General features: G+C 39.8%; 1 protein-coding gene across 2 annotated transcripts in view; it reads right to left on the reverse strand.

The window, feature by feature from the left end:
* The window catches only part of xylt2 (xylosyltransferase II), a 28,798-nt gene extending 14,506 nt beyond the window's left edge, over nt 1–14,292 (reverse strand). Inside the window, exons 1-3 of one of the 2 annotated variants that reach the window (XM_036589904.1) lie at nt 14,138–14,292; nt 2,831–3,350; nt 1,270–1,445 (exon numbers count right to left, since the gene is read on the reverse strand). In XM_036589904.1, coding sequence (XP_036445797.1) covers nt 1,270–1,445; nt 2,831–3,350; nt 14,138–14,269 — 828 coding nt within the window. In that variant the 5' untranslated portion in view covers nt 14,270–14,292. Of the gene's footprint in view, nt 1–1,269; nt 1,446–2,830; nt 3,354–14,137 lie in introns of both variants that reach the window. The other variant, XM_036589903.1, reaches the window with a different exon arrangement.
* Between the last annotated feature and the right edge of the window lie 4,309 nt (nt 14,293–18,601).

Here is an 18,601-nt window from a genome sequence, read left to right on the forward strand (position 1 = left end):
TTGTAGTGACGGTACACTGATGAATGAAAACATGGAAATCATATAAATTGTGAATTCTGTTAAACTGAATAGGCTGAGGGATACAATGCTGTGCTACAGAACACCGCATCACAAATAACATCAAAATCTAGTTTTAGGGTACAAAGCCCCTTTAAGAGAGAATAAAAGCTCCTCAAAATTATACATCATGACTCCACAAGCTATTGGTTGATTCTATTACTATGTCCGCATTTTCGCAGCATTTTCAATGATTTAAATTGTAGGTATTCGCAATAGCCTGGCCCAGCTTTGTGGGAACGTGATGTAAATGCATTACTGCATGTGGGTGTGCTGCAATAGAGTATAGATTCTAGCTCTGTTTTCTGTTTATAATAAACATGAATGATGCTTTAAACACATTCCCACAGAACACAAAATGGGGAAAAAAGAAAAGCACGCTCTCTATGAAGAGCCTTGCCCTGCCTCCTCAGTGCTGGTGTAATTAAAAGGGGTCGCATACGGGGAGGGAGGAATGGCTACAACTGTGTTTGGATGCAATCCATGAGAACTTTGAGCTGTACTCAAACAGAAAGAGCAGATGCCAAAAAAGCTTTCTGATGCTTTATATGCTGATTTGCTGATTCACTGTTAGAAAATTAGATGAGCTCTGGTGAAAAGTTACTTTTAAAACATTTACATCAAGAAACCTTGGAAGCTCTAAGAAACAGATCAAAGGAGGTGGGAACAAAGAGCAGGTGGTACAGCACCATATATCAAAGAGTGAAAAATATACTCCCAGGAACACATTCTGACTACCCCCAGTCCTCCATGCACATCTGTTTTTCTGGGTAAAAACCCACTGATTTCCTTAAACCTTGTATTGCAACCTTTCAGGCAAACCTTAAAAGTGTTGTGACAACACACCATATTTGTTCAAGGACACCTGAGTGGTGTCACTGACCTATTCATTATACGACATCTTCTACAGAAGCATCCCAGAATGGCTGAATTGCTGAGCTATTAAACTTTCAAGCAGCCACTGCATCATGCTGGGGATCTACTTTTGCTGGATGGTATTTGTAAAATTCAGCATTAGAATGTTTTCCAAATTCATCTCACTATTGCAGAATTTGAATAACAGCATGCATAACACTGCTGTACAACACCACAATTGGTGTACCTGTTTAGAAGCGTCATTGCCCAGCACTACTGTCCACTTTCAGCAATTTTCTAGTCCTCCAGATGTTCAAAATCTAACCTGTACCAGTGGAATTCAACTTGGCAACCTACCTTGTCTACATGGATGTAGTAGAAATGGTCTTTGTGGTAGATGGCCTTGAGCAGCCGTTTCAGCTGCCGGACAGCTCGGCCATGGACCATCAGAACGAAGGCCACCCTGACTGGGTTCTCCACCTTAGACAGATCATTGTCTATAATATCAGCCTGCTGAGCAGCACTGGAGAGAACTGGAGGAAAAAAAACAAAAACAAAAAAAAGAGTGCAGAGAATGTATATTACTATGTATGTAAACTACCTTAAAAAAGGTTCGGTTTTTCAATGTACACCTGGTCCAAAGACAATCATCAGCACATCACTGAATGATAAGTTCAGTCTACAACAATCAGAGTCAGTCAAATGTTTTAAAATCTTTCTTGTTACTTATAACTCTGAGTAGACCTTTGCGATAGAGTTATATAATCAGATATCAGTGGTGATTGACAAATAACCCATTAACAGTGCTTCAAAAGCAATAATTGCCATTCTGGGAAGACAACAGACAGAGAACTAGAGAGGGCTTATTTAATATCAAGCAGCATGGTACATAATAAACAGTATGTACATTCTATGTTTTATCCCCTTCTACTGTTAAAACATTGATGATTACAGAGCATTAATTATCTGTCAGGCAATGAAAGAGCCCATTGTCTACTGTAGCTGCTACAGACTTTTTGGAGTTCGAGATATTGCCTGAGGAAAATTCTCAACGTTCTGTGTACAGCTTAAGTGTCTCGATGGTTTAGAGGAGTTATAAAACTATGAAAACAGAACTCTTTGTGGTTACCCACAGGCATCTATAGCCGAATTCCAGACAACCTCTGTTACAATAACAGATACAACTTTTTTTTTTTTTTTATAAAGCACAAAGACGTAGCTCTGAAACTCACCAAGTCACACATTTAGTAGTGTGTCTTTTCTCCAGAAGAGGAGCTATTAGCACATAAGTTGCTTTTGTGTTTGTCATTTAAGAAAAAATAAAAGTCACAAACCCACAGCAATATCTCACAAATGCAAGTGTTTCCAAGTTTCAAAACAAGAGGTGAAGTATATAATATCATATTATTTAATATGTGAATTTTATTAAAGATTTTAATTAAACTTGTTTAATTATGTTAAAAAAGAATATATGCTAAAGATAGTACAGAAAGTAGGTTTAACCTGCTGTGGATCGTACATATTTGAAACAATCAAAAAGCCCAATTTTGTGCGACAAAATACTATGCTAATGACTTCTACATATTGCCCAGGCCCAGCCCTGAGGTACATTAATGCATTAAACTCCATGTTTATTTAACAATAACATTTTTTTTTCCTTACCCCAAATGTAGCTGAAACTGCAACGTCATGGAAGCTTCAATCCCACTATTTACCACTATGAAAACTGCATGTTTAAATCATCACATATTTGCTTCAAACCATGTCTTGCATTACTTTATTGCAGCCTTAGTAAAGAACTAAAGAAGACAACTTCAGACCCCAGACATGTCTTGGCGCATCGTCTATATTTGTGGTAAGGGCAAAGTCTGTGAATCTGATTCTCTTAAGGCAGAGCTGCATCAAAGAATGCTCTTACCGTGCTGTGGGCAGAACTGAGGCAGAGACTGCGGCATCAGTTCTCCAGACTGGTGCTGGCACACGATGTTAGCGAGCTCCTGGCGGCACTGGCGCGAGCTTGCACGGTGCAGAGCAGAGAGGGCGTCCTTCCCTGAGATCTCGCATTTGGGTACAAAGTCACTGTTTGGGATCTGAGGGGCGCCTTCCACACTGCCCGGTTCTCCTGGAACAGCCAGTGGAATCTTGCCCCCCTCCCCTGCCCGCATATCTGTAAAGTTACGGCTGCTAGATGGGTCATAAGGGGCGATGCCGTCGGCTGCTGCTCCGGGACCCTGCATATTTAGGCTCTTGCCTATCAGGGAGGGTTTTGATCGTCGCTTGGAGCCCTTCCTGAGGGCTCGAGTGACGGCGGCCTGCTCCAGGCCCTCCTTAAACCGGCCACGATAGCCCCCAGAGAGCGCATTCTGCCTCTCAGAGGATTCATGGTCCCTCTTTAGGTCCTGATTGTTGTGGTCAGGCAGCTTAGACCGCCTGTGAATCTGCTGAAAGGAAACAGAAAATGACTTAAGAATCAGAAGAATCAGAACCAAATTTATTTTCACATACAAAGAACTTGGAGAGTGCAGACATATAACATACTATACAGATCAGACAAGCAGGTGACACTCAAGTAGGGTATGTAACCCTAAAGTACGAAGCACTTAGTCAGTTAAAGCCCCTGTTAAAGCCTCAATGTTTGGGGGGAGGTTAGCTAATGCAGCACTGAGGTAATGTATCATTTTATTCCTACCGTTAAAGTGCACTGCTAGCTATCACGTTCTCAAAAATAAAGTTACTCCTCTTACAGTACGATCCTGCAACAGGTTTAAAAGAAAATCATGAAAATAAGCAGACGGGCTTTATACTGATAATAATTTATCGATTTTTCAAAATTGCTGAACAGCTATATGTATATGTGAATATGGGCATATAGGCAGGGTCTGAGAAGGCATATAATCCAGCAAAATTTACAGTATATTACAGTGACATGAACAATGTATCAAAAGTCACACAGTAAACAACTTATTACTGTAACAATTTGATACCAATGTTCAAAGTGTTTATTTCTTTATTACACAGGTTAACACTACACTGACACTGTATTATGTGCATAAATACATCCAAGCAGAATGTGATGGATGTCAGGCTATACTGTGCATCTACAGGCTCATATTACAGTCAGAACATAAGCCAATGTTAAATGATCTCCCATTCATGTTCCTAACTTTGATTTCAATGTATTGCAGGATATGTTTTGTTTGTTTGTAATTTGTTGCTATTTGTACCAACATAATCATATCATGGCTGTACGAAGTAGTTTGGTGATAAGAGACAAGCACTCACAGAACAGTGCATCAACTTTAAAATTCACAGAAGAGATTTTTTAACAGACCAAACTAATGATGATTCACACACGGAGAACAATAAAAACCCACTGACGTGACACAATGTGGGCCCAGAGGCACAACATGTTTACTTTTTGTTATCTTGTTTCTTGCTTTTTTATTTACGGATCCAATCTTAGCTATTTTTAAACAGAGCCACCTCATTTGGGAGGAATCTGGGAGGAAGTAAGTTACAGGAAACTGAGATTTCTAATGAGGACACTGAGTCACAATGAAGGGAGCTGCATAAAACCCCACTCTCACCAGAAAAACAAACACTGTGAAGGCTCCAGCCAAGAACAACTCAAAATTGCATGGGTGTGTTTAAATGGTAATATGAAATTACAATACCTAAAGGCATTTTCATGACAAGATAACATGATATTTTGGTTTTCCGAGTTTTGGAATACAAGTTGGAACAGTACCACAGGCTATGAAAAATCGACGAGATTTTTTTAATTCAATATATGCAAAAAAAGCTATTTAAGAAGGAACAGGAGGCAAAAGATCATTCAGGTGCATGTTATTTTACACTTTACTAGATTCTGGCTGTTCTTGTTCATAGACTCTAACTGGTTAAAATCTGTCTTTTTATGACAGATGTTGTTGTTCAGGGTTCTAGAGGTACTGACTGTAACCATAATATACTCCAAAAAAATGGTGTATTGTAATTTTATCACTAAGGCTGCAACAATTGACATTATTGATAACACTGATAAGTACAGAACTTGAATCTGGTAAAACAGCATTCTTGCGGGTCGTGCAGAAGGCATCTTGTGGCACTGTTGATCTTGACTGGGTTGGTGTTTTATGTTAGAAAGAGCAGCGTCCAATAGACAAAATAATCCTTGTATGTTTATATTGCTAAAAGGAACATTGTGTATGATGTGAATGGTGTACTTTTTCAAAGACCACTGGCCGTGCTTTTTATTCTTAGTGTCTAATCGGTTCATTGTGGCTTTGATAATCAATTATGGAAATTGTTAGTCGCAGTTATCACAATAACAAATCGTCCTATCTTACAGCCTGTCCTGCACAGACAGGAGAGCAGGCTTCAGTCCGCACAAGCACATGCACATCCTAACAAGGAAGAGCCACTGAGAGAGAGAGAGAGAGAGAGAGAGAGAGAGAGAGAGAGAGAGAGAGAGAGAGAGAGAGAGAGAGAGAGAGAGAGAGAGAGAGAGCTTAATGAAGTAGGCTGGTAGAGACTGTAAACAGAAGCAGGCAAGTGGAGCTGGAGGGTTGCCATGCTCTAAGCTCCCCAATAAGATCACTGTCTGAGAGCGAACGAGTGGTCTTATCTCCAGCACAATCTCCAGTAGCCCCAGTAACACTGCCCCATTAATTAGGTCTGTGGCTCACGGCCCAACCCCCTCCCTGCTACTGGGCATTTACGATCCCGCTGCAGTGACCAACAAAACAAGCACAGGCGGACCAACAACTCCTGCTTTCATTTACCTCACTACACTATTTGACTGTGTAAATGCAAAGCAACCCATGCATATGCACTGAGCACCAAAGCTAACACACTGCTGCCTGTGTCTCAAACATACTTCAACGACCTTTCTAAAAACAGACATTCAGTGCAGGATCAATGACAGGGAGACAGATAAGAACAGAACAGGCAGGGGTGGCATTTTCAGGAGCGATTCCGCCCCTGCACCTGCTATCAACTTCTATTTCACTCATGTACCTCTGACCTGGTGACACAGAGAGCATTTGTTGTTAGGTCACGTATGCTGCATGCAATCATTTGTTCTAAGATGAAACCAGGAAAGCATGTTGAATGTGTGAACAGGTAACATGTATTTCTGACGTGCACCATGTCTGTCATGTTGGCTCGACAAGCTTGATAATTAAGACGGATGGAGGATGGCATGCAAGAAACAAATCTGCCATGCCAGTTTGTTTTGTTTATATTATTCCTTGCAGCCCGTTCGACATGTTCTTCCTGTATTTAATTAATAAATTACCTTTACAGCGCACATACTATTAGATATATTAATGCAATATCAGCTATTTTTCTAACAAGCAGCTCACAGTGAGGCGTTCTGATGCCATTTTCGTATTTCAGTTTTTTTTTTTTTAATTTAATTCAGTAATGTAAACACTGAAGTCCAAAGCCAACCACAGTCTTGACTTGAGTACATATTCAATAACACGTGATGTTCACCAAATGCAATATTGTTATCGTGAACACTTCGAAATCCTCTCACTGCATTTTAGGGCCTGTTTACAACTTGCATCAACATGCATTTTTGGTCAGATCACATTCTGAAGCAGTTTGTCCTACCCATCGAGTGGTCCTAGTGCGCACATGTATATCACTAGTACAGAACAGTAACTTTGTCTAATATTTTATTGTGTTTTTAATGTTGATTCAGCCTTACTTCAAGTGTATCATACAGACTCAGCTTAATATTACTACTTACCATCTGATAAAGTCATTTAGGATATTTTGATAGCTTATACAATCTTATCAGATATAGTGTCACGCAGGGACCTACCTATATGTTTGCATTATGTTAAAACATTTTGACAAGGAAGGACACCGAACGGCTTCTCTGACCAGAAAGACTGACTGTAACTTTTTATGTTTAAGACATTATGTTTACAATGCACAGCTACGGTAAGAGTAGCCTTTAGACTACTTCACATGTTTAAGCTGTAGCTGTTTTATTATTCTAACAAGAAGCAATTTATAGGCTGCCAAACACACACACACACACACACACACACACACACACACACACACACACACACCATCTAAACCACTTATCCTTCTGGGTCACGAGGGGGAGCTGGAACCTATGACTGCCAAACACATGATTTATTAAACCTTTAGGAAAAACTACCAAATTACTGCAAGAACAACCAAACTCTAGCAAGAAAAAAAGTTAGCTTGTGACAAAGAACCAAGTTTCTGAGCAGAAAGCATGTATATTTTCCATGGTTTAAGCAGACACGACAGGTAAGGAGTAGTCAGTATTTCCAGCTCCTGTGCGCACTGAAAACATAGTGGTGTGGGAAAGCTGGGCTGCAAATAATTGTTACTACTCCTGGCCTCGAGCGCAGTTTACTGGGAAACCCAGCATTGCACTGAGGTTCAGTTCTAATATTGTCTTCCAGAAATTGAGTTGAATAAAATGTAGCATAGGAGCTGACGCTGGCTGGAATATCATCACACACAAAGGACAGCTGCTTATTTCTAGTACTTCCTTTTAGCAACTGCTGCAAAGATCAGCCAGCAAAAGCACATTTAACATGACCTGTCTAATTTCTGTCATGCACAACAACATACCTACCTGAGGTAGGGCTATATAGATAGCACCTTACGTGTCACCTTACATGTCAGTTCCAATTAACCCCAGCATCACAACTGCACTCATTCCTGAAGTTCTTGTGAAACCGGGTAAGATTTTTGTTGTTTTAAGACTACAAAGAAATCCAGTTTCTAACTTACTTTATCAAAAGCCTCTGAGTCCCATCTGGCATCTGGCTTACTCTTTTACGTGTATATTTGTGCATACTTGTCATAGGCTTTTAGCAGGATGGGACGATAATGTAAATTTAGACTAAGGATTTATGTCCAAAGAATTGTGATAAACAATACTGTGATTAAAATAAAGTTACAAAGTGCCACGTGTGCGCATTACAGAGTCTTACCCTACAGTGCACATCTCCCCTGATTACAATATTATTACCATTTAATTACCAACTGAGTCAAGTTCTAATATTACTTAATAATTTATAACAATAACAGCCTTTTTTCTGCAATAGCTATCAATTTTATGCTCTACTGGACAGTAGATCTCATGTTCTGGAGTTTCTATATTTTAGTTTCATGTTCCCCAGCAGTGGCATTTAAAGTATGTATGTATCACCTATAACTAAATGCAATATTTTCTACTGTACACATTTTAACTAACCATATATTTCACTAGTGAACAGTCTCATCAGTACAAAGCCTTTAATGTATATCAGGGATCAGGCTATGAATTTAAAACATGCATTATCATCATGCAAGTTGCCAACTAATCATTGCAGAATCACTGAGAAGGTAAATTTTTAATATGTTATTTTAAATTATGACAGCTTCTCTCTATTGACAGGGGAACAGCTGGACAGTGCACCTTCACTGAGCATGCAACAGCAGGTAGGCTTTATTTGAAACCGTGGCTCCCATATGTCTACAAGAAGGAAGAAAATGTTTATCTTTCAGAAAAGTTGGCAAGTAATTTTAAATAAACAATTTCAATTTTTTGCGATTCCAGTATATAATGTGTGAGTGTGTTTATTTATTTCACAAATAAAAGCATTTCAGACGCTTAAGTAATAAGTAATCTAAGTAATCTATTTTTGTAGGTTAACAGCAGCTTATTATTTTGATGTAAATCTGATTTTTTTTGTGCAAAATAATAAAAAGTAAACTGAACAATATGTAGATATAACTGTCAATACTGATTTGACAAAAATGGTGCTAAATGTTATATCACATCTAAATTTCATGCTAAAGTTGGCTGCTTACTGGGCATTTTTGAAATTTTCCATTCCACCTTAAATAAAGCAGCGGTTACATCCCAGCACCTGTAGGCACCTGAATGTAACTGCTGCATCATTTAAGGTGGAATGGGAATTTTAAACAAGAAGGCAACTTCAGCTTCGTCAAAGTTTTCTAGCGCCCCACTCACTTATGTCTCCGACCGTCAGGCACTGCTGGAATTTGAAAAATATCATAATTATACAGCTGTCAGGACCAGCTGGTCCGCAGTATGTTTTGCGCACAAGGCTTTGATACTGTAGCATTGTCAGATGAAGCTGGTCGAGTCTGGTGGTTTCTTAGGCAGAAAGTGTGTGTAATCAGTCTGGTGTCCACATTAGACTAAGGCTAACCACAAAAGGTCAGTCATTCATTTATGACTGTTGTCTTGAAAACAAAGTGGACTACTTCAGATGCAACAGACCAGACTGTGGGACGTGATCGAGAGACTGCTTCTTTCTTACATTCATTTGAAATATGCCTAAAACCTCCCTGTCTTAGCCATTCAGCCAAATGGACTAACATTAGAGTGGTTTGCACTGCTTGTACGTTGGGTTATCTGCACGCATTTGTTGCACCTCAGTATAATAACCAAGACAAAACTCATATTGGAGAAAGTATCCTAACGCTAGCATACCACCCACTCCTAAAAGGCACCTTAATGCAGCTACTCCCAATGGATTAGAGCACAGTCGAATCACGTACCAAGGGCTGCTATAAACATCAAGTAGCTTTATTTCAACTAGTATTCACACTGTGGAGAATTCATAGCACATCATGGCACCTCATCTGCAGAGACAGAACAACAGACGAACGCTTTCAGCTTGCCAGACAGACAGCATGGAATGTAAACCCAAACTCTGAAAGCATGCAAAGCATAACAGAAAAATGACATCTTAAAACACCTCATTCTGCGGTGGGACGAAGAACGCTTCCCACAACAGCACACACAGGCATGCTGATGTGGGCCTGCAAGTATGCAGAGAGAGAAAGAGAGACAGAGAGAGAGAGAGAAAGAGAGAAGAATAACATAAGCATGGCCCACCAGTTCCCGCTGCAGTAAGACAGTGCAGCCAAGTCTGGGCCTTCGCCACACGCCACTGGCCAATGCACAGCAAAGAACTGTGGGAACAGGGGGCGAGCCAGAGACCACACGCCCCAGACCAACTGTCGGACGGCACGAACCACCGGCACTTACAGCAGAAACCCCTACATTATGCAGCCTTCTTTAAACTGGGCCTTTCGCCCACAAGACAATACTAAATTTACCCAGCGAATGCAGTGGAGAGGGGTACAGAGAGGTTGTTCTTGATGCGTCAAGACACGCACTGAACACCCACTCGAAAACACTAACCATGTCTAAAATGGGCTACAAGCTGGGAAGTCATTTCCTCAGACACAATTTTTTAATCAATTTGAGGGAATTTCACTAAAAGCCATGTCACAGTTTACCCGAAATGGCCATTTTTTTAAAGCCAGGCCCGAACACACATGCTTCGAAAGTTTGTCTGTTTTTCCGAACAAGTACTCAAATACCTGTTTGCAATATTTCCTTTAAAAACAATACTCTTTACATTTCACAATGAACCATAATTCTCCAAAAAGTACATTTGTTTTAGATTGTTTCTTAATCAAAATATTCTGGTTTTCAGTTTGTAATAAAGTTTTACGATGGACATCCGAAACAAAAGCTGCAAGACAGATGTGCTAAACATCAGATAAGGAGACAGATGAATCTGACTGGATTTTCGCTTTCCTAGATAGCAGCGGTGATACAGATGTAAATTTAAGATGTAAATCTTTTAAAATCTTTAAAAAAATCTAAAATCTGTAGTGATGTGTTTTCATGGCCAGGACCAATCAAAATGGAGAAGTTTGTTTACATCTGTCTGATCAACATAACGAAGAAGAAGATATTCAGATGTGAGCTAAAATACTAAATGTTTATTAAAGTACTGCATTATGTTTGTAATCTATATTGCGCCACTGTAGATATATAAATCAGCAATGAGCATTAATAACAATGTCACCAAGCACAGTTTATGTACACAGGGTGTATAATATATATAAAAACAAATCATATATAGATTTTTATATAGATATATCTAGAATAACAAGCACCATTATTAGTTTCTCTTTAGCTACTGCAGTGACAGCCTCTCAATGTAACGCCAACTTACTTCAGACCTTATTTTATGGAGTGATATAAGCAAACATTAGTCAATGGAACAGCATCTATGGTGCCAGACAGACACGGCAGGGGGGATGACCACGGTCACCTCACTACCACGTTAGCTATCAAGGTGATTACAGTGAATGAATTGGTTTGTTAAAAGGGAAAAACAACACAAAAAAAATTACAAGGTAAGCTCTTACCTATTTTTAATGGATAAAATGACATCTTGTGGCCAAGGGCACTCAGCAGTGGACAATGTCTACCACTGCATGTAGAGCTTGTGCAGTGCATGAGTCTGTCACAAACGCATGATTTCAAACGTAACATCTCCAAGATCTCTTGCCCAACAACTGCGTGCTGTTGACAGCATCAACTTAAAACAAGCACAGCAGGAACTAGGAATTCTCTCAGATAACCCAGGCTTATGTTCTCTTTCAGCAGATGCATCTTTAAGCACACAGGTAATAAAGGGCACACTGACACCACAGCATTGTGCAGTAATTCATTCCCTTGCTCTTCTCTGAAGCAAGAGCCTCTGAATCAATGGCCTCTTTCATCACCTCCCCATCATGCTGAGTGTATTTGCCCAGAGAGAGGTCACACTCGCCCGTAAACTATACTGCTTATGCCTCTTGTGCAAACAGCGAAAAAAGATAGCATATGATAAAGAGGCTCTCTCCCTCCAAGGCCCATGGCCTTAAGCCCTGTCAGAACCATTACATTCAGCAGCGTCCTCCCGGTCTGGTTGAGGACAACAGTTGTCACGCCGAAGCCCCTGCAGCTACTCCTCATCACAAATGACACGTCACGTTTGCAGCCCACGTTTGCACTAGGGCTTGTACCCGAGGGCTGTTTTCGCTGCATCTCGGCCACTGCCACTTGCTTGATACAGCAGAATTCCTCCCGATGGGAAGAAGCATCTGCTTCTCCCTCAACTCAAGCCATGGCTTGTTCCTTAAGGAATAAGGACGCAGCGCAACAGTGTGTGTATGAGCAGAATCCCTAATAATGTTTGCCTCAGGTGTCCAACATTGCCAAGCCCTTACCTATAGCTGCCATTCTGAGGCTTCTTCTTAGAGAGCGAGAGAGAGGTGAGATGGGGGTGCATACCCATGAGGGCTAATTATGAGTGGGGCTTCTGGAAAACTTTGCAGTGAGGATGCAGGCTGCTCCAGTTCAGGAGGGACAAAACAAGCCTCGACTGCCTTGCAATCAGCTTAAAGCAATACCTCACCCCCAAAATAACAACAGGGGCTAGTGATGAATGAAAGTCAGAGGGGACCAGTTAGCAGGAGCTCGTCTGTTTAAAGCTGGCTCCCACCTGCTTTCATCCATTATTAGCAAAGCTAGCATTTTTGGGTTATGCGCTCTTTCGGTGTCTCGGAGAGGATAACATCTCTCTTCCATACGCAGCACATTGCTCCAGCAAAATCTCTGCTGAACCTGGCACTTTATTAGGAGAGCACTGTATCATATATCAGGCCTAACTGACAGGCATGAGCTTCTGGCATCTCACTTGAGCTAAATATTTCTACTACCAACTACTATATCGCTGGACCTGCTTCCACAATAAAAGACAAATTTGCAAGTTGAGTCTGGAAACAGGTGATGAATTAAAGCAGCATTCCAGAGTAAATATCATAGAAATGTTTTACCACATTGTAATATTCTGGTTTCGTAGTATTGCATACCTTAGCCTAACTAGTGTCGAAGAATTTGAGATTTTGTACCCTTTAGTGTTTACGTTCATCAATACCCAGCATGCATTACAGAGATGTTATATATATATTATATAACATATGTTATATATATATTATATTGTTATATATACAATTATCTTTCCAGATTATCCTGTGGTGTTGGGTGTGTAAAATTCAAACCTTACCCTTCTGATCTACTCACAGTACAGTTGTGACCATGTTCAGCAGTTACGAGAATCATGCAGTGTTCACTTATATGAAATCTTTGATGACTGAAGCCCCTCCCACCTTCAAGATGAATCATCAAAAGGGGGTTTTCCTAGTCTTTATACAAGAAAATCTCACCCTAAAAACTACTACAGCACTGCTATAGGAGACTAGTAGGTATGTTTACAACAGATGTAGCCATGGTTACAATTCAGTTTTGGTCAGAGAGTCCCTTTAAGACCAGGACCTTACCCGTCTACCAACCTTTCAGTGAAGGTTTTTACTCAATCATTAAGGTAGTAGTGAATAAAACCTACGTGACTCATCTTTAAACGGTGAAACGTCTTCAAGATTGTACCACAAGTCCAGCTGTCTTGTCTGTCTACTAAGTACTAAATAGTCTTCCAGTCATTATATCCTTGCCTTTGCAAGAACTTAATACCTAATGGGATCCCAGTGATCTAAAATGCATTTGGCAAGTAGTTCAGCTTTCAAGCTTCCCTTGCTCATCAAGTGTTCGCTCCAAAAGATCAGGCTCCAAATGTGAAGCATGTAAATGAGTGCAAGTCCTCAGACTTAATCACACACAGTCTGACCCCGTTATAGAGCGGGGAGGGCGATTAGGCTTTATCAGGAGAGCCACAAGCAGACACGAAAGCACATTCCTTATACTCGTCGTTACACGTTGTGATTCAACGTGGCTAGTCAGACTCAGTTCCTAGCCTGCCTTAAACATCACATGAAACAGTTTTAGCCGCTACAGCCACGTTTGCTTCATTCACGTTTTCGGTTCTGGTTAGCTGGATAACTACCAGTAAAAGCAGAAGTTAGTTTTTCAGCCACGCCACAGTATTACTGTCTAGTTCACGTAAGTGTTACCGGGCGCCACAAGCACTGACGAAAAGCGTACACTCACAGTTTTAAACACATAAAATACCACTCAAATGAAGGAGTTTTAAGGAGCCATGGCTCAAACCCCGGCATTTTAAATCCGACTACTTCACATCTGCATACATAAACAACATCAACGTTCTCGTACAGACAATTAGCTAGCTAGCAAACCACACTTAGTGTAGTTTCCTGTATTAAAAATTCGGCGACTTGACAAAATACAACGGTGGTAGCTTATAATGTTATAATAATATTATTATGGTCCGGTTTCTAAACTGTTAGCACGCTAGCTGACTGTACTACAAACCAAACTGAAGCGTCGCTAGCCACGGAGAGCAGCACTGTTTCTCATTCAGCCAACGCCGAGTCGTTTTAAAAACATCCTCACCTCCGCCTCTCTGTCCTCCAGACTCCGGAGACTCCATACTACCAACCCTTGGATCAGAAGGATTGTCAAAGCAGCGGCGATAGCGAGTTTGTACCGTCGGAGAAGCTTCTGTACACGGGTGCTCGCCACCATTTTTCCTTCCCCCGTGGTTTACATTTAGCAACGAATCGTATTTGGGCGAATGACTCGTTTGGAAGAGTCGGTTCGCCGAATCTCTTGTGAATACAAAGAGCTGTGTCATCCAAACGATTCAGAATCCGGCGAATCAGAGGTGGGTCTAAATGAATGATGGACATGCTCGCCATGTCCTCCACTTCAAGTGTTTTATCCTCAGATTTTGTCGGCGAGAGACATTTAGGCCTACAAATACAGTCGTTCGGCCATTACACTTGTTTAAACTGGAGATTGTTTTTTATGTTTTAATGTAAGTGCCTTCAACGGAAATCTGCTAAACTGGCAAAACATTAGTCCCACACTGATATTTTGAATTTACTTATTATTCCATGTGATGTTCTGCAACGTTATATTTTATCATTTACTCCACAAGAGCTTTTAATGAAAATCCTCTAAACTGGCAAACAAAGCTAACATCCCACCTTGTTTATTTTGAACACTAGGCATTAGATGATCAGCCTCCCCTGTGGTTTATTGCAATGAGTGAAGAAAACTGCTCAGAGAAACAGCCTTTCCCCAGCCTTGTACTACTGTTCCATACAGTGGGTAGAATTATGAGGACTTGGGAATCACAGAGGGAAAAAAATATATACAGTAATTTAGCAAGTCATAATAACAAGAAAGTTTCAAAGTCATTATGACTTACTTTCTCATTATTATCACATTCTCTCATTATTATGACAGCATCTCATTATTTTGACTTACCTTCTCATAATCATGACTTAGTATCTCATAATGATGAATTAGTATCTAATAATTAAGAGAGAAATTTTCATTATTATGAGAATTTTATGATAGTAAGACATTATTATGACATCCTACATGGCCTTTTTTCTTCAAGAGGCAAAAACAGGTTGAAAAAAGGCAAAAAGACAAAAAAAAAAAAAACACATTAAAAAATGGTTCACCTAGTTTCATATCTGTTTCTGAAAGCATCACCCATTGTTTCAGATCCATCATCCTTTAACTAAAATGTATTACTATGACTGTCCAAAGTGTATGGGTGAATCAATGGGTGGCAATGACACAGATTATTATATTGGAAAATGTTTCTGTGCACCATTTTAAGTCTGTATTCAATTAGCCTTCACAGACACTGCATTTGATGGGATTTGATGGAACCCTAAGCAACAATGGAATCTTCTTGTAAAAAACTGGAGTCATCCCAAATGAATGTTAGTCTGATTGGCCTAGCACAGGCCAATATTCAGATTTTAGATTTCATCAGCCACTGATGGCCCATGGCTGGGAAACATCTCAAAGGAAGCGTGAACGAGCTTCTCCCAGGTTGATGGTACTCTTTTGTGAAACGTGTAGCATTACAAGGACTCCATTGATTAGCCTAGCACAAGTGAAATGCTTTAGGCTGTTAGTAGACTTCCTCATAGAATCAATCAAAAGACAGTCTTCAATAACAGTAGATGGTGCTACAACACTGGAGGGGGCATCAAAACTCTTCATGGATGAATGACTAGATGCAGGTGGAAAGAGGCAGCTCCAGCAAATCATTACCTATAATAGTGAATCCCTTAAAAGGACACTTAAATCAGGACCCAAATCAAAAACTTACCCATTATGACATCTGTTGTAAGCATGCCTACTACAGTGGTGCCACAGTAGTCTGACATTAGTCTTTAGCGCAAGATTTTCTGGTTTAAAGAAAGGAAAAAAAAACTTTGAGGATATATCTTGAAGGTGGAGCTGTTTGAAAAGTTGACGAATGCAGAAGGAAGCCAGATAACTAACATACTACTAGGAAAAAAAAATAGATCTGCATTTCTAAGTCTCAACATCAGAGCAATAATGTTTTCTTCATCACTGTGGATGGGATTCCCAGTGATTGCCTAATGCATGCTGGCTATTGTAGTGAGAGAATATGGATGGATGAAAACACAAAAAGGATACAAAACCGTGAGTTCTGTCAAACAAAAAGGTTAAGGCATGCAATGCTGTGCTACAGAATATTACATATGACCTATAACATATTAAATGCTAGGTTTTGGTGGAATTCCTATTTAATTCTGAAGTCCAATTTCTCACACTGACTCCATTAACAATTTACTCTACAATCTACTACCCTTGGTTTTGCCTGATCTGGTAGCCATGTGGATCCGCATGCTAGTCAGCTCTGCCAGTATATTTAGTGAGGCCTGTAGGATATAACTGTCTAGAGCCCAAGCAAACAAAACAAAACTGGGGTTGAAACTTTAAGAAGTTAGTTAGCGGGCTGCCTTAAAATGATGTGTTATTTGAATTTCTATACGAAGTTCAATTAATTTGAAGACAAACCTTTTAAGGTATAACTTTTAAGAGCACAGTTTTTTCTTTACAGTGCAAGGAAGGCAGATAGGAGAGGAAGTTCCATTCAACTATGTGATGCTGGACATTATCTGTTTCAATGCAAAGTTCAGCTGCCTAAGAAAACAGATATTTTGGTGATTTGTTTCTGCTAAGTTCTCGCAGATGTCTGGTACCATTCATTTTCAGGGGTATCTATGTGAAACTCTACATTAGACCACTTGAACACAAGAGGAGGAACCTCTGAGGATAGCTGACGCTATTAACCATATTCTGTACCTGGCTCTAGTGGGAAAGATTACGAAGGACATGTAAATGGTCTAATCGAAAAAAAAAAAAAAAACTTAGGGGGATGATGCAAGTATACACATACATTTTACATATTTAATAGATATATATTGAACAATCCACTGTATCACTACCAAAACAATAATAACAGTACCAAAACTTTAGCAAATGTTTCTGTATTGGGTAATTTTGAGCATAACTTAAAAATTATAGCTAGTACATGACTAGCATAACATAAAATCCTAATATTTTTCATTAAAACACAAACCAAGTTTACTTAATTGCAGAAAATGTGTGTTTCAGTAGTGACAGTTATGTTACACACTGATGACATCCCAAACCACCCAGTACAAAGTACCCTATAATGATGACTTCATATATATTTTTCTTAATACTATCTTTATCAATGCATTGGGTTTAAATAGATTATAACATAATCCTTGAAAATATCTAATGTATTTTTTTTTTTTTACTGTGGGACTGAAGTTTGATCTAATTCAGTAGAATGGTCAATATACAAAATGCCTTTTCAGATGTCTCTCACTTCATCATGTAATTAGATTGCCTAGACACCAATAACCACAGTTTTTTTTAATACCCTGGTATTAGAACCCATTTTGGGTGCAGCCGCAGCCGAATGTGAGTATAAACCACTTGTGACAATTGTGACTTTGTGTTGATTTTTATGTACTTTTCCTTTATTTTCGGGCATACATCATTGATACATGGCAGCAAGGTGAGTATCCAGAATAGGAAGAGAATTCAAATACCAAAAGTAGAAATTTTAAGCAACATCATGACATAAATGCACAGGGGTCGGAAAGGGGGTGTTTTCTGTCATGTTTTTGACCAAGGGGTGACAGCCCCTTGCACCTCACACCCTCCCTACCCCCTTCAAACCCAGCCCTGTGTATACCTATGACACAAGTCAGTCATAAACTACCTTTAGCTGTGGACATTGGTCAGGATGAGGCTAGCAAACAGACTAGGCTGGTTAACTGGTAGACAAAACAAGCTGTTTCTTAGCAGCTGAACGTGCACAGATGGACAGCGTGCAGAAGGCAGGCACTTTTATTTCACTACCAACAGGCGGCCCACTTTTAAAAAAAGCCCCAAGTTGCCCCTCATCTCCAGGCCAACCAGTGAATGCTAGTGGAATGCCATGCCATGGCTTTCTCAGAAGCACCAGCAACGGGTTGTGGTGCTCTCCCACTATAAAGGAGAATTCCACCATTTTTTAAAAATTTCTGAATAATTCAGTCCTTGAGATGTAAACAGTCATTCAGAGTTTGATATGAAGTGACTGATTGTAGAGACTCAGATTTCTCTACAGTGGTGGTAGGAACCAGGGCTCCCGATGGCAACAACACAGATGTAGCCAGTTTATTTACTATTCAAAACCACCAGCGAACCTACACAAACCTTCTGAACCTACAGGTGTCTTCAGAGTTTTTACATGTAATGTTGAGGATGATAAAATAGTGGCAAATATTAAAAATTATGTTTCTTTGGGGACTATTTTGCCTTAGAACAGCCTTCATGTATCCCTCCACCATGAATTGATTAAAACAAATGGATTAAAATGCGTATTAGACCAAATAGACTACTGTAAAACAATGTCTCAGACATCAGGCAATGTATTCATAACCATTTCAAGTAATACCTTTCTGTAAGGGAGCTTTCAGAGACGTTAAAGTCCTCAGA

Source organism: Colossoma macropomum, unplaced genomic scaffold, assembly GCF_904425465.1.
Source record: "Colossoma macropomum unplaced genomic scaffold, Colossoma_macropomum, whole genome shotgun sequence".
Classification (NCBI taxonomy): Eukaryota; Metazoa; Chordata; class Actinopteri; order Characiformes; family Serrasalmidae; genus Colossoma; species Colossoma macropomum.